At 48.1% G+C, this 22,644-nt stretch overlaps 2 protein-coding genes across 2 annotated transcripts in view; one reads left to right on the forward strand and one right to left on the reverse strand.

The window, feature by feature from the left end:
• Pskh1 (protein serine kinase H1) overlaps window positions 1-22,644 on the reverse strand; it is a 42,653-nt gene that overhangs the window by 8,253 nt on the left and 11,756 nt on the right. The window contains exon 3 of the mRNA XM_042700765.1: window positions 6,038-6,523. Within this exon, the coding sequence (XP_042556699.1) occupies window positions 6,206-6,523 (318 nt within the window). The 3' untranslated portion in view covers window positions 6,038-6,205. The remainder of the gene's footprint in view (window positions 1-6,037; window positions 6,524-22,644) is intronic.
• On the forward strand, window positions 1,333-3,488 carry Ctrl (chymotrypsin like). Its single transcript, XM_042700769.1, has 7 exons — window positions 1,333-1,693; window positions 2,213-2,316; window positions 2,408-2,487; window positions 2,606-2,687; window positions 2,811-2,991; window positions 3,070-3,203; window positions 3,282-3,488. Exons 1-7 carry the CDS (start codon window positions 1,642-1,644, stop codon window positions 3,441-3,443), a joined length of 795 nt encoding a protein of 264 aa, XP_042556703.1. The 5' UTR covers window positions 1,333-1,641; the 3' UTR covers window positions 3,444-3,488.

Raw genomic sequence — 22,644 nt, forward strand, 5'->3', positions numbered from 1 at the left:
CCCACACCCAGAGTTCAGGCCCCACGACCAGACCCCCCACACACACAAAAAAAAAAGCCAGGTGTTGGTGGTTCATACCTGTAATCCTAGCTACTCAAGAGGCTGAGATATCAAAGCCAGGGCAGGCAGGAAAGTCCATGAGACTCTTATCTCCAGTAAACCACCAGAAAACCAGAAGTGGTGCTGTGGCTCAACCAGTAGAGTGCTAGTCTTGAGCTGAAGAGCTGAGGGACAGTGCCCAGGCCCAGAGTTCAAGCCCCACAACCGACAAAAAAGCTGTAGACACCAGGGCTCACTCACCTCAACCCTTAAGCCTAAAGACTCATCTTTTGATGACTGTCACCCTTCTACTTGCAACCTCAAACTAGGGTCTGCCAGACACTGAGGGCTCAGCTCATACTTGAGAATGTGAGGTCTGGAGATAAAACACATGAAGATTTCTGTCCCACCTACCCTCATGCTGATGGAAGAGAAGTCATTTCTGCGAAAACCTCTGACTCCTACTCTAAACTAATGAGGAATTCCTGAGATGTCTGTCAGGACTTTCAACCTGACAGAACCTCTGTCCCTAGCTTTCTGGAGCAGAGCTGGCCACAGCTGGACTGTCTATCAGAGCACTCTAAATTCTGAGCAACCTTTTCTAAGAATTTAGTGTCCTGTGATGGGAAGGGAAGAATGAGAGGGAAACAGGGAACAGCTCACACTAAGCAAAAAGAAAGAAATATAATCATCACCTGATGTGGAATAATTTGTATTGTCAAAGCTCATAGAATTCGCAAACTTTATAGACCACGATAATGACAATTTGCCTTGTGATGGCTAAAATGTGTTTGACTTAACTAAGTATCACTATTCCACAATACTGTGAAATATGTGAAATTTATGTAACCACCTAATCTCAATTTTAAAAAAAAAGAGAAGGGATGGGTTAGGAAGGATGGGTGACAATGTTGTCAGACACCTTGTACTCATATACTATTTTGTAGAATGGGAACTTCTTGTACAACGACTTAAAGATATAATAACAAAAAAATGTAGGGGCTGGGAAGGTGGCTCAGTGGTAGAGCACTTGCCTTGCATTCATGAGGCCCTGGGTTCGATTCCTCAGCACCACATATGCAAAAAGAAAAAAGCCAGAAGTGGCGCTGTAGCTCAAGTGGTAGAGAGCTAGCCTTGAGCTGAAGAGCTGAAGGACAGCACCCAGGCCCAGAGTTCAGGCCCCACGACTGGACCCCCCCCCCAAAAAAAAAAAATGTAAAAAATATAAAAAGAAAAAAAACAAACAAAAAAACCTGTATCCCTTTATATCCCTACAATACGAGTCTAATCCCAGCTACCAGTTTGACACTACAAATCTAATCTGTCCATATGTCCTTGGCACAAGTAGCCAATACTTGGGATATGAGGTAGTTCAGGGAGCCAATCAGAAGTAGGCTTTAGGAGGAGGAGATGAGAGCCCAACACCTGGACTTTGGGGTAAGTCCAAGCCTGGCCAAGGAAGGTCTAAGACGACTATTTGAGTGGACTGTAGGAGTGGACTGCGTCTACACAGCTGGCCTGGTCTCAGGTCTATTACGTTAGCCCAAGGACAAAGATACCCATAAATAAGGCCAGGCCCAGATCTCAGTCACAACTGCCACAATGCTACTGCTTAGCCTGACCCTTAGCCTGGTCTTCCTCAGCTCTTCCTGGGGTAAGTGAGCTACAGCTGACCAGCCTGGGACAACTCAGCTCCCAGTGCATCCAGGGACACAGAGAAGGAGCCAGCCTGTCTCGAAGGGAAGCAGGAAGACAGCATGAGTAAAGAGATGGAGGAAGAGGTAGACAGGAGCAGGCCTGAAAGGACTCAGGAGACTGAGCCATGTCAGTAGAATGTGTACTTTAGGAAGAGCCCTCTGGTTACATGTATGAACTTTTCAGGCTTGGAGGGATGGAGGACCAGAGAGACTGTCTGCGGGATCAGGAAGAAGTGGCCTGGTGATGGAGTTGGAGAACAGTAGGGACTAGGTTGGAAATGTGAGAGAATGAACAGGACTTGGGGGCTGGTTAAACAGGTAACTAAGCTAGCTGTGGAGGCCTAGAAGGCACTTAGAAGGGCTAGTGACAGCCCTTTCAATTTGGATACCTTGGGGTTACATAGCCTGGGGGAGAATTTTGGGGAAAGTGGGGAGAGGAAGGCTGGGTGATAGATCCTCACCAACTCAATGGCCAGGCTGCGGTGTTCCTGCCATCGCACCATCGCTGAACTTCAACCAGAGGATTGTCAATGGGGAGAACGCTGTGCGAGGCTCCTGGCCCTGGCAGGTCTCCCTGCAGGTACACATATTCTTGGGTTGGGGCAGAATCCTGGGTGCTTTACACTTACATGTAGCCTGAGCCTAGGCCCATCTCTGACTTCTGACTTCAGGAAAGAAATGGCTTCCATTTCTGTGGAGGGTCTCTCATCAACCAATACTGGGTAGTTACTGCTGCCCACTGCAATGTCAGGTGAGTGTTTATACTCCGTCAACCCTGCCAAGGGCAGGGCATTCATCCCACCTCTTTCTCTTGGATGCGCATCTTGCTCTGCACCCCTGACAGCTGTCCATTCCCATTCTCACTGTAGTCCTGGCCGCCACTTTGTTGTCTTGGGTGAGTATGACAGATCATCCAATGCTGAGCCTATACAGGTGCTGTCCATCTCAAAGGTGAGTGCCTGGCCGCCTGCATGAGAAGGAAGAGTGGACCACAGGTGGGCTGCTTTGGGTACAGCTGCCTCAGCACCCATGCTGGGTCCCTGTGCCTACTCCAGCCCTTTCTTGGCCCCACAGGCCATTACACACCCTAACTGGAACCCCACTACTCTGAACAATGACTTGACACTCCTGAAGCTTGCCTCACCAGCCCAATATACAACACGTGTCTCACCGGTCTGCCTTGCAGCCTCAAATGAGGCTCTGCCTGAAGGCCTCACATGTGTCACAACTGGCTGGGGCCGCATCAGTGGCACAGGTAAGACCTTGGGCCAGAGCTGGGGGATAAGGGGACAAGCATCCTGGGCCAACCTGACTACCCTTTCCTGGCCCGCAGGCAATGTGACACCAGTACGTCTGCAACAGGTGGTTCTGCCCCTGGTCACTGTGAACCGGTGCCGGCAGTATTGGGGCTCAAAAATCACCGATTCTATGATCTGCGCAGGTGCCGCAGGTGCCTCCTCATGCCAGGTGAGTAAAGGAATCCTGTCCTCTGGACTTAACCACAACACACCTTTCCAACTGACTTCTTCCCCTTTTCCCTCTCAGGGTGACTCGGGAGGCCCTCTTGTCTGCCAGAAGGGGAACAAGTGGGTGCTGATTGGTGTTGTCTCCTGGGGCACTGAAAACTGCAATGTCCAAGCACCTGCCGTGTACACTCGGGTTAGCAAGTTCAACACCTGGATCAACCAGGTCATAGCCTACAACTGAGGCCCTTCCCCATCTCAACCAAATAAAGATCCCAAGTGCTATCTACTTGTGTATTCTTGTCTGCCATTCTGGTTCAAAGGAAAAGGGACACTCTGCAGGGTTCTTTCTATCTCTAAGTTAGACTCTCCACTGGCACAGAAGGGGCTGAAGACTCAGAATCTTCAGGCTGGGGCCCCCCACTTCTCCTCCCATGAGGCAACACTGTGGTCCCACAACACAAAGCCAGGGCTACCAGAATGAATGGGCAAGCCTTCCCCAGGGAAGGCAGCCTGTTTATTGAATACAGAGGATACATTTACAAATTGAGTACACAAAATAAATAACTGCACATTTTCCATCCATGGTCCAGTCCATGGCATGAAGGCCCACTGGGCCTATCAAAGGCCCACGACACCAAACTCCTTCAGAACCAGGTCTACCTGGGCAAGAGAGGATATAAATCCTCAGGACTTCAGGCCCCTAGAGACACTTGGAGAATTAGGGGAAATTCTGAGGCCGGGAGGCATGGGTTCCCCACTGCCTCCTGCCAGGGAAGAGCGGGACAGAGGGGGGAGTATATAAGGCACAGTCAACTTGGCACTGAGTGGTCTCTTTGGTTTGATTTCCCATTGAAGGTGGCACACACAGAAAGAAGAGGACTTGGCCCAAGGCTGCCCACTGGGAGAAGCTGAGTGCAGGTCAAACTCCCCTTATTGTCCAGCTAAAGCCCAAGCTGGGCCCTGGCCCTTATCCATTTAAAGCAGCTGTAGAGGAAAGAAAGCTTGAATTCCAGCCTGGATAGTGACTGGGGGGCGGGGGGTGGGGGTTGGTGAAGACACTAGGACAGCTATGGGGACACAGTTCTGGCTCAGTCCTCTGGGAAAACAGCCCCTCCCCCATCTAATAAGGACTCTAATAAGGACCTCTTCCAGCCTGAGATTCATCAAGGCCCAAAGTAGAAGATTAATGCTGTGAAAGGAAGTGGGTACTGGATGGGCAGGGCAAGACAGCTCTCACAGCAAGGCTAGTATCCCAGGCACCCAGAATTCAGAGGCCAATTACACAGTATGGCTAAGTTCCAGAAAGAGGTGCACAGAAGCAGAGCAGAAGGCGAACTGAACAGTCCAGGACCCTTTACTAATGCAGCAACTCCTTCCTTTCCATTTTAATTTGGAGGACTGAAGCTTTGCAAGAAGGCTGTGCATACTTAAGTCTGACACTAGATGGCGCCGTCATCAAGCTGTAGAAGAGGGCAGAGCAGCACCTGAAGGGAAGGGCAATGGGCAGCGCCAAAGGATGGAATGGGGGACGGGGGTGGGGGTGGGGGGAGCTCTGCCTTGGCTCAGGTGTCCCAATCCCCCAGGTAGCAGCAGTGGGACTCCTTTTAACCTTCCCACCTCATAGTGGGGAAGGAGACTTCTGGGAAATGCAATAGGCATCCAAGGGAGAGGGCAACAGTGGGTCCTGCAAAGAAGGTACTGAGGGTTATGAGCAGGAACCCGCTTATAAACAGAGGGGTTAGAGCCTGGGACAAGCCTGTCACGCATAAGGCTAAAGTCCATGCCACAGCTCTACCACTAGAGGTCCTGGCAAGTCTTGGAGCTGGGGGGGTTCTGGTGGTACCTTGAAGGAAGACATCTTGGCTGGGGTGTGAGCACTACTTAAATTTAACCAGGGGCAAGGAGTCTAGTTTAAGTACCTGGAATCTGCATCATAGCTAAAGTCAAAATCGGACCTCTCACTGAAGCACAATTTGTGTGTGTGTGTGTGTGTGTGTGTGTGTGTGTGTGTGTGTGTGTGTGTGTGTGTGTGTTCATGTCTGTACTGAGATTTAAAATGAGGGCTCGTGCTCTTGCTCAGCTTTATCACTTATAGCTGGGCTCTACCGCTTGAGCCATGCCTCCAGTTCTGGCCTTTGCTGGTTAACTAGAAATAACAATGTCTCAGATTTGTCTTCCAGGCTGACTTTGAACTACAATCCTCAGATCTCAGCCTCCTGAGTAGCTAGGATTATAGCTGTTAGCCTTTGGCACCCAGCTGGAGCACAATCATAAGGACCAGGATGACATGGAATGTAGAGGGCTAGGAAAGAAAGTTCTGTGGAAGAAGGAGGGGAGATCTAAAAGTAACAGTCCCAAAGGTCTTAGACCCTAAGAATCCCTCCACCCAGCACTGTAGGCCACTTCGGGTTTTTTTTTGTTTTGGGGGTTTTTTTTTGGTCGGTCCTGGGGCTTGAACTCTGGGCTTGGGCGCTGTCCCTGCGCTCTTCAGCTCAAGGCGAGCGCTCTACCGCTTGAGCCACAGCGCCACTTCCGGGTTTCTAGTGGTTTACTGGAGATAAGAGTCTCACAGACTTTCCTGCCTGGGCTGGCTTTGAACTGTGATCCTCAGATCTCAGCCTCCTGAGTAGCTAGGATTACAGGCGTGAGCCACCGGCGCCCGGCTTGTAGGCTACTTTGGTCTGGGGAAAAAAGTCGAAGGATAAGGGGGTAAGTGATGATGAGGTCCTGTCCCTTCCCCCAACTCATAAGAGTACTGCCCACCAAAAAGGGGTAGCAGTGCCAGCTAAGGTTCCCAGTTAGGAGAGCGGAGGATGTCACTGTTCTCCGGGCCACCCATGGTAAGGACAGAGATTACTAAGGCACAGAGAAGGGGCTGGAGCCAGACATTCTCTTCGTACCACTAGCCATGAGGCCTACCTCCAGAGAGGGTACTGATCTCAGACGGCACAGCAGAAAGCAGCGAGGCTGAGACTGTGTCATATCTAAGTCACAGCTGGTGGTTCAGCCATTATACTGCTGTTGATAGCGCAGGTTGAGCTCCCGCAGCTCTCGCTCCCGCACACGGCGAGACTTGTTGGAGCGTGTGGAACGACTAGAACGTGTGGACTGGGCAGACTTGGTGCTTTGGCAGCGAGAGGAGGCACGCTTGAGGAGGTTCTGGGAGATGGATCTATGCAGATTCTTCATGGATGAAGAGGCTGCCATGCTCACCACCCATGGGTGCCTCAAGGCCTGTAGTGCAGTCATCCGAGCTCCAGGGTCCACTGTCAGCAGGCGGTCAATGAAGTCTTTGGCAAGGTTGGATACACTGGGCCAGGGCTGGAGGCCAAGGACAAGCATTAGAAGGAAACAGTCAACACTGGCCACCCTTCTGGATGATGCCACCACCGCAGCACTGGGACCTCCCAGCATCTTTGCACTCCCTAGAGAGAGGTTCTATCCAATCCCATGAATCCTTCTCACCCTCCCTTACCTACTCACTGCTGGCCCAGGTTACTAAGCAGGGCTACTTTGGGTAGTTTTTCAAGGAGGAAGAATGTCCACTAACCCAGGGAATGCTTCTTTTAAGCATACTGGGGCTTGAACTCAGGGCTAGGCACTGTCCCTTAGCTTTTTCGCTCAAGGCTAGTGTTTTACCACTTAAGCTACAGTCCTATTTCTGGCTTTTTGGTGGTTAACTGGAGATAAAAAGTCTCACAGACTTTCCTGCCTGGGCAGACTTTGAACTGCGATCCTTGTATTTCAGCCTCCTGAGTAGCTAGGGTTATAGGAGTGAGCCACTGGTGCCCAGTGACAGGGAACACTCTGGACCCACAGAGGTGGTTCTTAGGACCACCTATAACTCAGAGACTTTTTTTTTTTTTTGGTTGTGTGGCTTGAAAGCTGGGCCTGGAAGCCGGGTGCCGGTGGCTCACGCCTGTAATCCTAGCTACTCAGGAGGCTGAGATCTGAGGATCACGATTCAAAGCCAGCCTGGGCAGGAAAGTCCATGAAACTCTTATCTCCAATAAACCATCAGAAAACCAGAAGTGGCACTGTAGCTCAAGTGGTAGAGCGCTAGCCTTGAGCTGACGAGCTGAGGGACAATGCTCAGGCCCAGAGTTCAAGCCCCACACTGACCAAAAAAGAAAAAAAAAAAAAAAAGCTGGGCCTGGGCACTGTCTCTCAGCTCTTCAGCTCAAGGCTAGTGCTCTACCACTTAATCTACAGCGCCACTTCCGGTTTTCTGGTGGTTTATTGGAGATAAGAGTCTCACAGACTTTCTTGCCTGAGCTGGCTCTGAATCACAATCCTCAGATCTCAGCCTCCTGGGTAGCTAGGATTACAGGCGTGAGTGACTGGCGCCTGGCACTCAGAGACATTTTTAAAAAGAATGACCGACCACATCTTACTCAGATCTCAGCTTCCTGAGTAGCTAGGATTACAAGTATCAACCTGAGGATCGTGGTTCAAAGAGAGCCCAGTCAGGAAAGACTGTGAGACTCCTATCTCCAATAAACCACCAGAAGACCAGAAGTGACACCATAGCTCAACTGGTAGAGTGCTTGCCTTGAGCTGAAGAGCTAAGGAACAGCACGCAGGCCCAGAGTTCAAACCCCATGACTGACAATTAAAAAAAGAAAAAGAAAAAAAAGAATATCCATGCTGCTCTGTCCTCCTATGGTCTCCAAGGAGAGAACTGACTGGGGTACTCACTGCAGCCCCACTTGATCTGTTGTGAAAATAGCTTCAAGACAACTGAAAGCTCAGGCTGGATGACAGATTCTGCTCCTGCCCCTTGGTCTAGCCTGGCTAGATGATGCACAATTCATCTGCAGAGGTAAAACTAGATTCACAAGCTAGGAATCTGAAGCATAGATAGATCAGAGGATTTCCCCACCTCCTATCCACTATATCCAGCCAAACCATGGACCCCCCACAGCTTGGAACCAATCCAGTGCAGTCTTAGAAGGGTCTCTCGCCAGATTTTAACAGTGGGCTTTAAGCATCACTATCTCCAGAGTGGCACAAGCTCACTCTAGGCATCGACCCCTACTGCTTGTCAAGCAGCTAGCCTGTTAGTGCCAAAGCGAACCAGATTGATCTACCCCTCCTGCTCCCCAAGACGCTCGCCTCATCAATTACTGCATATGTGCAGCTGTGTGCAGAATACCAATGGACTTATTTGTCTGACGGCCAGTCCGGCCCTCTCTGGCAGGCTCCAATGTGCTACATCTTTGAAGAGCTGGGAGCAGCTGTGTGGAGGGGGCTAGGGGAGGTGTACCTAAGCCAATGTGATTCAAGTCTTCCTGACCAATGGTCCTTAGTTTAACCCTTGTATGATGAAGAACTTGCTGAGGGAAATCAAGGTGGCAACACAGGGAGGTGGTCCTCATCCAGCCTGCTGACCGTAAGGCAAGAGCTTAGGTTGATTCCAGAATTCCAGCCCCTAGAAGCCATGTCAAGGCCTCTGACAGGACTCACCCACTACCACACTTCCAGCCTCAAGTCCAAAACAGAACCTTCTAAGAGAAAGTATTCATAGTTCATCCTTCCTGCTTCCCTGAACTTAGGCCCCTGGAACCTAAGTATGTCTTGTCAGCCTATATTTGGGTGGCTTTGGAGCATTCAGGGCATGGAGGAAAAAAAAGAAGAAAAATGATAAACAACATGGCCTTTGGTTTCCACAGTTCCATCTGCTTACTTTAGGTGAAGGACAGAACTCTGACCTCAGTACATTATACTTGGGGCCAGACCAGGGACATTCATGGGCCTCAGGTGGCTGACAGATGGACGGACTCCAAATAGCAGCTGGTCAGTCTCCCAGAGGCTTCCATCTGTGTATGAACTGCCAGGAAATATTAATAAGATAGTTGGCTTTATTTCTAGACATTAAGTATTCAGCCTGCTCTGGGGTCAGAACATAGTTTCAGTACCTACACGTTCCTACCTACATTCTCCACAAATTTCTGGAGTTGTATGAGAGGGAGGTAGGGCCTGAACCAAAGTCGTGAGAAAAGTGACAGGGTCTCTGCTCTGCTCAAGTTGGCTGCCTTTCTCCAGAGTCCAAAGTCCCTAAGGATCTCCTTGTCCCTTTACAATTAGGGTACCTAACACTTGACAGTTATAAAATCAGAGAAGCCATATCAAAGAGGAGAAAGGAGCTGGGCACTGTTGGCTTGAGCCTGTAATCCTAGCTACTCAGGAGGCTGAGATCTGAGGATCATGGTTCAAAACCAGCCCAGGCAGGAAAGTCTGTGAGACTCATCTCCAATAAACCACCAGAAAATTGGAAGTGGTGCTGTAGCTCAAAGTGGTAGAGCACTAGGCTTGAGCAAAAGAGCTCAAAGACAGTGCCTAGGCCCAGAGTTTAAGCCCTATGACTGACAAAAACACAACAAAACAAAGAAGAGAAGGGATCCCTCTGATGAATATTTCACCTACCTTGCCTCCTTATCCCCTACTTCTGGTAGATCAAAACTATTCCTCAGTATTCCAGTCTAATTATCCCTTCAGAAGGAAAGACTAAAACAGAAAGGCATTCTGGCTACCCTCCTCCTTGCCCCTTCCTATTGGGTGGAAGAGTCTGTCAAGAACATTTCCTGGGGCTGGGAAGGTGGCTCAGTGGTAGAGCGCTTGCCTTGCAAGCCTGAGGCCCTGGGTTCGATTCCTCAGCACCACATAAGCAAAGAAAAAAAAGCCGGAAGTGGCACTGCGGCTCAAGCGCTAGAGCGCTAGCCTTGAGCTGAAGAGCTGAGGGACAGCGCCCAGGCCCAGAGTTCAGGCGCCACGACCGACAAAAAAAAAAAAAAAAAGAACATTTCCTAACTGTATGCTCAGGCCTGTAACCCTAGCTACCCGGAGGTTAAGATCCAAAAATAGCAGTTCAAAGCCAGCCTGGGCAAGAAAGTCTATGAGACTCTTATCTCCAATTAACTGCCCAAGAGGAGCTCAGTGATAGAGCACTAGCCCGGAGCACAAAAAGCTCAGGGACGGTGACTATGCACTGAGTCCAAGCTCCAGGACTGGCATCAAAATAGGGGGGTGGGGGAGAGAAGAGGAGAACATTTCTTGAAGCACTCAGTGATCTTACCTTGAGGCTTTTTCACTCAAGGCTTGCAATTTACTACTTGAGCCACTGCTCCACCTCTAGGTTTTTGGTGGTTAATTGGAGATAAGAATTCACAGACCATCCTGACAGAGCTGGCTTTGAACCTTGATCCTAATCTAATTTCTAAAGTTCTAGATCTAAGGACCGAAGGCTTCCCATCTTTTTTCCCCATTTCTAGGCTATATGTAAGACACGTAGCACACCATCTGACAGCTGATCTCTGATCATTTGGGCCTCCTTGTCCAGCTCATGCCTCTGGAAGGCTCTCTAGCAGGCTCTTCCACACAGAGCAGCCAGGGGAAGGAGGGAGTAATAAAGCTGAGCTGAGCAACTATGACTCAGTCCTTCCCTCTACTTTGTCTCTAGATGTATTTTTGCATTTGCAGGCCTAGTACTCCCACCCTCAAAGGCCTCCTTTCTGTACTTACGTGGGCCTGAATGAGAGCACAGAAAAGGGCACAGAAGACATTCTGGGAAACAAAGACTTGAATTTACTAAGAGAGCAGAACTTGCAGAATGACAACAAGAATAGCACACACTGATGCTGCCCACAAGGATTAAGTGTTTTGAAAAAGTTAGCAAGATTGTTGGACACTTAGTGGTAGTGGAGCCAACATGCCCTCTTCAGGTCAAGACATCATCATCCTGGTCCTCAGACCTATCAAGAGCCACACCCTTAAGCCGGGCGCTGGTGGCTCACGCCTGTAATCCTAGCTACTCAGGAGGCTGAGATCTGAGGATCGCGGTTCAAAGCCAGCCCGGGCAGGAGAGACCGTGAGACTCCTATCTCCAATAAACCACCAGAAAACCGGAAGTGGCGCTGTAGCTCAAGTGGTAGAGCGCTCGCCTTGAGCTGAAGAGCTGAGGGACAGCGCCCAGGCCCAGAGTTCAAGCCCCACGACCTACAAAAAAAAAAAAAAAAAAAATCCACACCCTTGTACCCATTATCTTGCCCATGTAATTGTAACCCCTCTGTACAGTATGTTCACAATAAAAAATTAAAAAAAAAAAAAGATCCACACCCTAAGAACTCCCCCCCACACACAGGGGTCTGGCAAAGGGTAGGCAGCAGGAAAAAGGATGTGGAAGGAAAGGGAAATTTTGTTATTTTTATTTTGAGCTAAGGTCTTACTATTTAGCCCAGGCTAACCTTGATTTGCAATCCTTAGCCTCCCACATGCTAGAATTATAGCCATGCATTACCATATATTGCTGATCTTTGTTTTTCTAAAACAGGTGTTTGGCTATGTTACCTCAGCTGGTCTTAAACTTACTCCTGGGTTAGCCGGGTGCTGGCTCATGCCTGTAATCCTAGCTACTCAGGAGGCTGAGATCTGAGGATCACAGTTCAAAGCCAGCCCAGGCAGGAAAGTCTGTGAGACTCTTATCGCCAATTAATGACCAGAAAACTGGAAGTGGTGTTGTGGCTCAAGTGGTAGAGCACTTGCCTTGAGCTGACAAAACAAAACAAAACAAAAAACAAAACTCCTGGGCTAAGTAATCCTCCCATCTCTGCTTCTGGAGCTACAGGTACATTTTACTGCCATCAGCTGAGAACAGATTATTTATTTATTTATTTATTTTTTTGCTGGTCATGGGGCCTTAACTCTGGGCTTGGGCCTGGGCGCTGTCCCTGAGCTCTTCAGTTCAAGGCTACTGCTCTACCACTTGAGCCACAGTGCTACTTCTGGCTTTTTCTGCTTATGTGATGCTGAGGAATTTGAACCCTGGGGCCTCCTGCATGCAAGGTAAGCACTCTACCACTAAGCCACCTTCCAGCCCCAGAACAGATTTTTTTGGGGGGTGTGTGTGCGTGCGTGCGTGCGTGCGTGCGTGCGTGTGTGTGTGTGTGTTGCTACAGACTGAACACCACTGAGCTACATACCCAATCCTGGGGTGGGTGTGTGTGGGTGTGTTGCTACAGACTGAACACCACTGAGCTACATACCCAATCCTGGGTGTGTGTGTGTGTGTGTGTGTGTGTGTGTGTGTGTGTGTGTGTGTGTGTGTGTGTGTGTGTGTGTGTGTGTGTGTGTGTGTGTGTGTGTGTGTGTGTGTGTGTGTGTGTGTGTGTGTGTGTGTGTGTGTGTGTGTGTGTGTGTGTGTGTGTGTGTGTGTGTGTGTGTTGCTACAGATTGAACACCACTGAGCTACATACCCAATCCTAGGGTTTCAAAAAGAAGCAGATTCCAGCTATACAAAAGGCTGAATGAAGCTGGAGAATCTCTTGAGCTCAGGCATTAAGAAGAGACCAGCCTGGGCAACAGAAGTGAGACTCTGTAAATAAACAAATAAATGTCTAGCTCAGTGGTACAGTGTAAGGCCCTGAGCATACACACAAGCAGGAAAGAAAGAAAGAGAGAGAGAAAGAAAGAAAGAAAGAGAGAGAGAGAGAGAAAGGAAGGAAGGAAGGAAGGATGGAGGGAGGGAAGGAAGGAAAAGGAAGGAAGGAAGGAAGGAAGGACGGACGGAGGGAGGGAAGGAGGGAAGGAGAGAAGGAAGGAAGGAAAGGGCCAGCTGCTAGTAGCTCATGTCTTTATAATCCTAGCTACTCAAGATCGGGGGTTTAAAGCCAATCCTGGAAGGAAAGTCTGTGAGGCTTTTATCTACAATTAACCATCAGAAAACCCGGAAGTGGCACTGTGGCTCAAAGTGGGAGGGCTCTAGCCCTGAGCAAAAGAGCTCAGGGACAGTGCCTAAGCACTGAGTTCAAGCCTCATGAGAGAGAGAGAGAGAGAGAGAGAGAAATGAAAAGGCTTGACAACTTAAAGGTTAGTAAAGTTCTGAAACTTGAGATGAGTAACAAACTCTAATCTTGTGCCCCCACTTGTCCCTACAAAGTGAAGGGGAAGGAGGAGAAAAGAAAACAACTCAAGAGTCAAGGATTCTAGCACCATGGCTCACACCTCTAATTCTACTTAGAAGAATGAAATCTGAGAATTGAGATTTGAAGCCAGCCCAGGAAAACAAATCTAAGAAACTTTTATCTCCAATCAACCAGCAAAAAGCTGAAAGTGGAGATATGGTTCAAGTGGTAAAGCACCAGCCTTCAGCAAGAAAGCTAAGCAAGAGCATAAGGTCCTGAGTTCAAGCCCCAATACTAGCATATACACAAACCACAAAACAAAACAAATTAATTTAAAAAAATTCTGAGCTAAGCACCAATGGCTCACACCTGTAAATCCTCTACTCAGGAGGCTGAGATTTGAGGATAGTGATTCAAAGCCAGCCTGAGTGTTTTAAGTTTATGAGACCCTTATCTCCAATTAACTACCAAAAAGCCAGAAATGGAGCTATGGCCTCAAGTGATAGAGGCTAGCTTTGAGCACAAAAGCTCAAGGACAGCACTCAGGCCTTGAGTTCAACACCCAGGATCAGCACACACACACACACACACACGCACGCACGCACGCACGCACGCACGCACACATACACACACACACACAGCTCCACTTTTGGCTTTTTTGCTGGTTATCTGACAATAAGAGTCTCACGGCCCTTCCTGCTAGGGCCAGCTTTGAACCACAATCCTCAGATCTCAGCTTCCAGAATAGCTAGGATTACAGGCATAAGCCACAAGCGCCTGGAGCAATGTGTGCTTTTAACAATGTCCTGGAATAGCTCTAGAAGGTTCTAGGTAGAATCTTGCTACAGAGCAATCTCTTATTTTCACTGGAAGGTTCAACTGAGGCCAACTGGTTTCCAAAATCCAAACTGGCTCAAAAAACAAAAAACTTTCTTATTCTAATTTCTTTCTTTTTTGTTTTTTTGGTCATGGGGCTTGAACTCTGGGCCTGGGCACTGTCCCTCAGCTCTTCAGCTCAAGGCTAGAACTCTATCACTTGAACTGCACCACCACTTCTGGCTTTTTCTGTTTATGTGGTGCAGAGGACATGCGAGGCAAGGACTCTACCACTGAGCCACCTTCGTAACCCCTCTTTGTTCTAATTTCTGATGCAGCTTGGCACCTCGGTGGCTGACAGTAACTCACAGACACTGTGGTCTCTGTACCTGGAGCCCTAGGTACACAGGACTTGGCTCAGGGCAGCTACTTGGTCAGCCGGGAATGGAAGAATGAGTGAGAAGATGAAGGTGACAAGTCTTCTGCTCCAAGCCAGCTGGGTACCATGAATACCATGTAAGCATCAGACCAAGGCATTGAGGCAGGAAGAAAAGTGACCCTGTAAAATGGGAGGACTAAGGAAGAGGAGTCTAGAAAGTTACAGCCAGTGAGGACGGTTGGTCCAGGTCATGATCAAACATCCCTTTAACAGAGATACAGCTCTATCACAGTGAGGGCAGAGGGGAGGAACGTGGGAGGCCATGAGTGGATCTGAAGAAGTCTAAATATAGGAGAGATGACAGCCTGGCAGATCCCAGACCTAGAAAGCCTAGAAGGCAACAGGGCCTGTGAGAGGACAGTACTGTCCAGATGGAGAGACAATGAAAAGAGCAGGAAAGGGAGGGGACAGCTGGCACTCCAGTGATGACTCTGAGCACAAGGAATGATATTCCCTTTTGTTGAAGAGACATTGAGGCCTGGGGGTGGAAAGTGGCAGTGATGAACAGCAGCTCTGACCTGGGCTAGTAAGCTGCTGGAGGTGGTTAGAGAAAAGCCTTTCAGTAGGAAGGGCTGAATACAACAGTGTGGGGGTGGCATCCACTTCTGCCACCACAGGAAAGGTCTTGCTCTTTAGAAGTGTGTAAGCAGAGCCAGAAGCAACAGGAGAATGCCTAAAAGACTAAGCTGGGATAAGGGCATTTGTTTGTAATCTCGGTTTCTCAGAGGCAAGCAGATTACAAATTCAAGGAATGCCCAGGTAAAGGCAGTACAAGACTCAATCAAAAACAAAATAAAAACTTAAGAGCTGGGGGGTAGTTCAAGTGGTAGAGTGCTTGCTTAGAATGGACAAGGCTTTGTTCCAGTCCCAACAATGTGGAGGTGGGGGTGGGAGGGAAAAGCTAGAGGATTAGACTCCAATGAACCTAACAGTTGGTCTAGAGGTGGCACATCAACAGACTGGGCTCTTCTCCACGAAGAGCTTGTCTCCTAACTTCCTTTCCCACCCCTGAAACAGCTGCCTCTACCTTCCTAAAAAAAGGTTTCCAACCAAGGATAGATGTCCAAGGACACTGACAAACGGCCCAAATTATGCCACTTTCCAGTGGCTAATCAGAATCTGGCCTAAGGGTTTCACTCCTGCAATAGATGATGGGTATTTTTTTTTTTTTGGGTCCGGTTGTGGGGCCTGAACTCTGGGCCTGGGCGCTGTCCCTCAGCTCTTCAGCTCAAGGCTAGCACTCTACCACTTGAGTCACAGTGCCACTTCCGGCTTTTTTTCTTTTTGCTTATGTGGTGCTGAGGAATCGAACCCAGAGCCTCATGCATGCAAGGCAAGTGCTCTACCACTGAGCCACCTTCCCAGCCCTAGATGATGGGTATTTTATCTGTTGAAAACATACAGAAGTGGAGAGAGCCCTTCCTGTGAGATCCCTTCTAGACAGGTAAAGAAAGAGCCTCTCAAACATTTAACATCCAGGGCTAGGAAGGTGGCTCAGTGGTAGAGTGCTTGCCTGGCATGCATGAGGCCCCAGGGTTCGATTCCTCAGGATCCTCATGGATCCCTCATGTTGCTTAGGCAGACTTACCCAGGGCTTAGGGTAAGATCTTTTTCTTTTTGGTCGGTCGTGGGACTTGAACTTTGGGCCTGGGCGCTGTTCCTCAGGTCTTCAGCTCAAAACTAGTGCTCTACCACTTGAGCCACAGCGCCACTTCCAGTTTTCTGATTTATTGGAGATAAGAGTCTTGGGCTGGGAAGGTGGCTCAGTGGTAGAGCGCTTGCCTTGCATGCATGAGGCCCTGGGTTCGATTCCCTAGCACCACATAAGCAAAAAGAAAAAAATCTGGAAGTGGCGCTGTGGCTCAAGTGGTAGAACGCTAACCTTGAGCTGAAGAGCTTCAGGATAGAGCCCAGGCTCAGAGTTCAGGCCCCACGACCGGACCCAAAAAAAAAAAAAAAAGAGTCTCACAGACTTTCCTGCCCAGGCTGGCTTTGAACTGTGACCTCAGATCTCATCCTCCTGTGTAGCTAGGATTACAGGTGTGAACTACCAGTGCCCAGCAGGGTAAGATCTTTTATTTTTGTTTTAGGTGGTACTGGGGTTTGAATTCAGGGCCTCATTGCTAGGCAAGCTCTCTACTACTAGATCCATGCCTCTAACCCTGAGATAAGGTTTTATCTTTAATTCACTGCAACTGTGTCTTCAGGGAATAGGAAGAGATAGCATACATAAACCAGGCTGCATGTCTATACTGCCAATATCCATCACCCAGACAGCACCAAGACATGCCATATCCCTTGCACCTAATGGTATCTTCAACATCCCGAGGTGTTAGTCTTTCTTTTTCCTTCCTTCCTTCCTTCCTTCTCTCTTTCTCTTTGCCTTTTTAAAAATTAGCTTAAGGGCTGGGAAGGTAGCTCAGTGGTAGAGTGCTTGCCTTGTATGCATGAAGCACTGGGTTCAATTCCTCAGCACCATATAAACAGAAAAAGCCAGAAGTAGCACTGTGGCTCAAGTGGTAGAGCACTAGCTTTGAGCTAAAGAGCTGAGGGACAGTGCCCAGACCCAGGGTTCAAGACCCATGACCAACAACAAAAAAAAATAGCTTAAATTAATAGTCACTTTAAGAAGTGGAGAACCAAGCTATTCTAGAGGTCTAGAGGCTGAGGCAGGAAAATCACTTGAGTCTAGGAGTTCAGGATCAGCCTGAGCAATCTAGAAAGACTCCTTTCCTTAGAATGAAAAAGGAGGCAGAGGAGGGGAAGAGGAACAGAAGCTGGGTACTGGTGGTTCATGACTATAATCCTATCTACTCAAAAGGCTGAGATAGGGGCTAGGAAGGTGACTCAGTGGTAGAGCACTTGCCTTGCATGCATGAGGCCCTGGGTTTGATTCCTCAGCACCACATAAGCAGAAAAAAAAAAGCCGGAAGTGATGCTATGGCTCAAGTGGTAGAGCGCTAGCCTTGAGCTGAAGAGCTGAGAGACAGCACCCAGGCCCAGAGTTCAGGCCCACGACCAGACCCCCCCCCAAAAAAAAAAAAGTCTGAGATAGGGCTGGGAAGGTGGCGCAGTGGTAGAGTGCTTGCCTTGCATGCATGAGGCCCTGGGTTCAATTCTTCAGCACCACATAAACAGAAAAAAACAGAAGTGGTGCTGTGACTCAAGTGGTAGAGCGCTAGCCTTGAGCTGAAGAGCTGAGGGACAGCTCCTAGAGTTCAAGCCCCACGACCGACAAAAAAAAAAAAAAAAAAAAAAGGCTGAGATATGAGAATCCAGTTCAAAGCCAGCCCAAACATGAAACTCTGAGACTCTTTTTTCTTTTTTTTTGTCAGTCCTGGGGCTTGAACTCAGTGCCTGAGCTTCTTTTGCTCAGGTTAGCACTTGAGCCACAATGCCACTTCTGGCTTTTTCTGGTTATGTGGTACTGAGGAATCGAACTCAGGGCTTCATGCATGCTAGGAAGCACTCTACCACTGAGTCACTTCCCAGCTCCTCTGAGAGACTCTTTTTTTTTTTTTTGGGTCCGGTCGTGGGGCCTGAACTCTGGGCCTGGGCGCTGTCCCTCAGCTCTTCAGCTCAAGGCTAGTGCTCTACCACTTGAGCCACAGCGCCACTTCCGGCTTTTTTCTTTTTGCTTATGTGGTGCTGAGGAATCGAACCCAGGGCCTCGAGCATGCAAGGCAAGTGCTCTACCACTGAGCCACCTTCCCAGCCCTCTGAGAGACTCTTATTTCCAACTAGTGACCACAAAGCCAGAAATAAGAGCTATGGCTCAAGTGCTAGAATGTCAGCAAGATGAAGATAAAGAGAGTCAGGGAAGAGCTGAGAGGAGGATACAAACGCCTTCTCTACAATTCATCCTACCACAGGGTGATGTGTACACTCAGTGCCTTTCAACCCCAAATGGATGGACGGCCAGCCTTCAGCTCAGAGACCCATCATTGAAAAGTGACCTTTCCCCACTACCTCTTGTTCCCTGGGCAGTGACGGAGTGAGTTTCCTTGCCAACCTGAACTATCTGCCCATCACCCATTCACCTGAACGAGGCTTTGTGAGAGGTCTGTGCTCAAACCCACTTGTTCCTGGTGTAGTCACCCAGAACTCACCCACAACTCAGACTACTCAAGCGAGGAGGGTGGCAATTCAGACTGCTGAATTCAACAGACAGTAGAACTGATGATGGCATCACTCTGCCATCAATCCTCCAAGAGCTTCTTCATACGCCCTGTCTCTAGGAATAGAACTCTTGACAACAGTAATGACATCAGGCCAACGATGTCACATTTCAGGTCAAGTGAAGCATAGCAGCTCTTCCTGAAAGGACTCTATTAGTCCTCTAGTATGAGTCTATATGTGATTCACCATCTATCTATATCATTCCTTTAAAAACAGCTCCTCCAGCTTTCTGGGGTCTTGGCCTCCTGTGGCAGGTAGTTCACCTCTCAGGGTGGTTCTGTATGCCTTTGGCTTCCTCTCACCTTCATACAGCTCTTCCTTACATCTGACAACATATGTCTCCCTTCACTTCCAATCTATTCTCTTTACATTAGCACCTCTGATGAAATTCATATTTTTCATCTCAAACTCATCTTCTTTCATATTCCCTCCTCTTTTTTTTTTTTTTTTGGTTGGTCATGGGGCTTGAACTCTGGGCCTGAGCGCTGTCCCTCAGCTCTTCAGCTCAAGGCGAGCGCTCTACCACTTGAGCTACAATGCCATTTCTGGTTTTTCTGGTGGTTTATTGGAGATAAGAGTCTCACGGAGTTTCCTGCCCAGGCTGGCTTTGAACCACGATCCTCAAATCACAGCCTCCTGAGTAGCTAGGATTACAGGTGTGAGCTACCAGCACCCGGCCCCTCCTCTTTTAAGAGTCATAAATTTGCCCTAAGAAATGCGTAGTATATACTGTCCTAGGTTTTTCAAATGCTTCCCTGACTTGAGCCCACAGCCAGCAACCTTCTAAATCCTCAAGAGTCTCTAATTTGTTCTTTCACAGTCTCCAGAAGAAAGTGCTCCCCACTGGCTGGTAGCCCCATCTGCCTGCCAACAGTTGCATTTGGGACATAACCAGGGCATCACCAATAAACACAGCTGCTTCCCTCAGGAGAAGCCAGTTCTTCACAGCTACTATTTACAAATGCTCCAGTACAACCTACTAAACTGAGGTTTAGACAAAGACTGCAGGGAGCCAGACACCAGTAACTCACACCTGTAATCCTAGCTACTCAGGAGGTTGAGAGCTGAGATCACAGTTCAAAGCCAGCCTAGTAAGGAAAGTCAGTGAGTCTCCTATCTCCAATTAACTACCAAAGAGCCATAAGTAGAGCTCAAGTGGTAGAATGCTAGTCGAGCACAAAAGCTCAGGGTCAGTGCCCAGACACACTCACACCGGGAGCCGCAAACGTATGCCTCTTTAATTGCAGCAGAGGAACATAATCTTTAAACCCAGTCTTTTAGCTTCAGTAGGAACAATAAGCCTGAGTTTAATCTTTCCCCCATTCATCTGTCATTCCCCACTATAGATAGCCAGTTTATAAGACTGCAAGTTCCAATTAGATAAACTGTCCAATCAACATCTGCCATAATAGGAATTCTTGGATGAATCTATAGACTTTTGTACAAGAGTCTTTCCTTTGTCAGCAGTTTAGGAAACCTTTATCCCTCCCTCTAACTATACTTGCATACTCCTGCATATTCCTGCAGAGGACACTTACAGGAGCAAGTATTAAGGCAAGAGCCATAATGGTCAGTAATATCTAGACCTTTCAACAGTGTGGCATCATGCAGAGATCTAGGAGCCAGAATTCCTGAAGCACTATCAGCCTCCCAATCTTCAGGCATTCAGGGATCTATCTTAAGATAATAGTTTTAGCTACAACCTTACATAGTTCTCTGAGCTTCCTACTCAGAAAGCTGAACTTTCTGAGTGCCCTTACAGGAACTTGTATGATCGTGCCTATAGCTGAACCTGCTCCATGAGCCACTGTCCAAGAGACTGCCTCCTGCTCTTTCTTGTACTTATGTGCATGCAGTTCTACTTTGCCCAGTCTCCTGCCTCCTGGATATCTTCTGAAGTCCATAATCCATCTCAGGCCATCATTATGGCACCTGTCTCAATACTTATTCCTTTTTAAATTTTTTGTTTTTTATTTTTATTTTTTGGACTTTCATGGGGCTTTAACTTGGGGCTTAGACAATGTCCCTGAGCAGTTTTGCTCAAGGCTAGTACTCTACCACTTTGAGCCATAGCACTACTCTCTGTTTTTCTGGTGGTTAATTGGAGATAAGAGTCTTATTGGCTTTCCTGCCTGTGCTGGCTTTGAACTGAGATTCTCAAGTTTCAGCTTTCTGAGTACCTAGGATTACCAGTTGAGATACCAGTACCCAGCTAATACTTGTTCCTTTAAGTGTAGTCTGCAGGTCCATAGCACCAACGCTACCTGGATACCTGACAGAATAAAACTCTCAGGCTCCACCTGGACCTACTGGATTCAAATCTCTATTTTAAAATCCCAGGGGATTTTTATGATTTTTATAGGCTCATGCCTGTAATTCTACCTCTTCAGGGAGCTGAAATCTGAGGACTACGGTTCAAAGTCAGCCTGGGAAAGAAAGTCTATAAGACTCTTATCTCCAATTAACTACCAAAAACCCTGAAATGGGGCTGTGGCTCAAAGTGGTAAAGCACTATCCTTTTTTTTTTTTTTTTTTGTCGGTCCCATGGGGCTTCAACTCTGGGCCTGGGTGCTGTCCCTCAGCTCTTCAGCTCAAGGCCAGCGCTCTACCACTTGAGCTACAGCGCCACTTCCGGTTTTCTGGTGGTTTATTGGAGACAGGAGTCTCACGGTCTCTCCTGCCCGGGCTGGCTTTTGAACCGCAATCCTCAGATCTCAGCCTCCTGAGTAGCTAGGATTACAGGCGTGAGCCACCAGCGCCCGGCTAGAGCACTATCCTTGAGCACAAAAACTCAGGGACAACACCCAGGCCCTGAGTTCAAGCCCCAGGACCTGCACCAAAAATAAATAGTCTTAGAAGTACTAACCTCTACCTCTCTCTATCTGAGCTCTGGCTTCTCTTTACCTTTTTATAGTGGTAAAGACAACCAACAGAAATACAACACAGCAATCACCCCTTGCAATCACTCACTTCATAACCAGAGGGTCTCCTCAGTAGAACAGACAACACCAACTTCTTTTACAGCTCTGTCCTGGAGCACTGGGAGAGACTTATCATCAGTTTAAACCACCAGAATTATACTACTATCCTGTTTCCTATCCACACTTGAGAACCAAGTAAATATCAGGGCATTACCTCTATGATACTGAGGGGAGAGTATTATGAACATCAAGGGCTCATTTCTAAGTTATTCCTCTATCACCATCTGCACTTTTCCCTTTGAATTCAAAGCCTTGTACTTGCTAGGTAGGTACTCTTACCATTTGAGCCACATCTATCATCTGACTTTTTGTTGGTTATTTTGGAAATAAGTCTAATGCAGCCAGGCACTGGTGGTTCATGCCTATAATCCTAGCTATTCAAGAGGCTGATATAACAACTCAAAGCCAGCCCAGGCAAGAAAGTTCTTGAGACTCTTACCTCTACTTAGCCACCAAAAAGCCAGAGAGCAGAGTTGTATCTCAAGTGATAGAGACCTAACCTTGAGCAAAAAAAGCTTGGGTCTTTTTGCACCTTCCTTTGGCAACCACCAGGGCTTAAACCTGTCAGATCTTTGCAGGTATCAGAACCATTACTGCAAGCTGATGGCCTGTTGGTTCAATATGAGCCATTGGCTAGTTTTTATTGGCACATGGTGCTGCTTAAATATATGAACTAGATTTCCAACATTTAAGCTCAGGTCTGACTTCTCTTAAAAAAACTGGAAGAGCCAAGTGTTGGTGGTTCACACCTGTAATCCTAGCTATTCAGGAGGCTGAGATCTAAGGATCACCTTTCAAAGCCAGAAGTGGCACTGTGGCTCAAGTGGTAGAGTGCTCACCTTGAGTTGAAGCGCTGAGGGACAGAGCCCTGGCCCAGAGTTCAATCTCCACGATGGATAAACAACAACAACAAAACAAAAACAAAAACAAAAAAAACCTGGAAGATATGGATACCCGAGGCGCTCATGATTGCATGGAAGAACCAAATAGAGATGAGAAGGAATCCGCTCTGAGATGGAGTGTGTTTACTCTGGCTTGTCCCCATAAAATAGATGCTGAGGAGACCTTGTCCCTCTGATCAGCTCTGAACTGACCTGAAACTGCTGTGCCTAGAAACAGCTTCCCATT

This window comes from Dipodomys spectabilis, unplaced genomic scaffold (assembly GCF_019054845.1).
Source record: "Dipodomys spectabilis isolate Male_0828 unplaced genomic scaffold, ASM1905484v1 ptg000273l, whole genome shotgun sequence".
Lineage (NCBI taxonomy): Eukaryota > Metazoa > Chordata > Mammalia > Rodentia > Heteromyidae > Dipodomys > Dipodomys spectabilis.

Coding starts and splice junctions, on each gene's coding strand:
- Ctrl (XM_042700769.1), top strand. CDS start 1,642: ATGCTACTGCTTAGCCTGACCCTTAGCCTGGTCTTCCTCAGCTCTTCC. Junction 2,317..2,407: donor CCTGGCAGGTCTCCCTGCAG/GTACACATATTC, acceptor TTCTGACTTCAG/GAAAGAAATGGCTTCCATTT. Junction 3,204..3,281: donor CAGGTGCCTCCTCATGCCAG/GTGAGTAAAGGA, acceptor TTTCCCTCTCAG/GGTGACTCGGGAGGCCCTCT.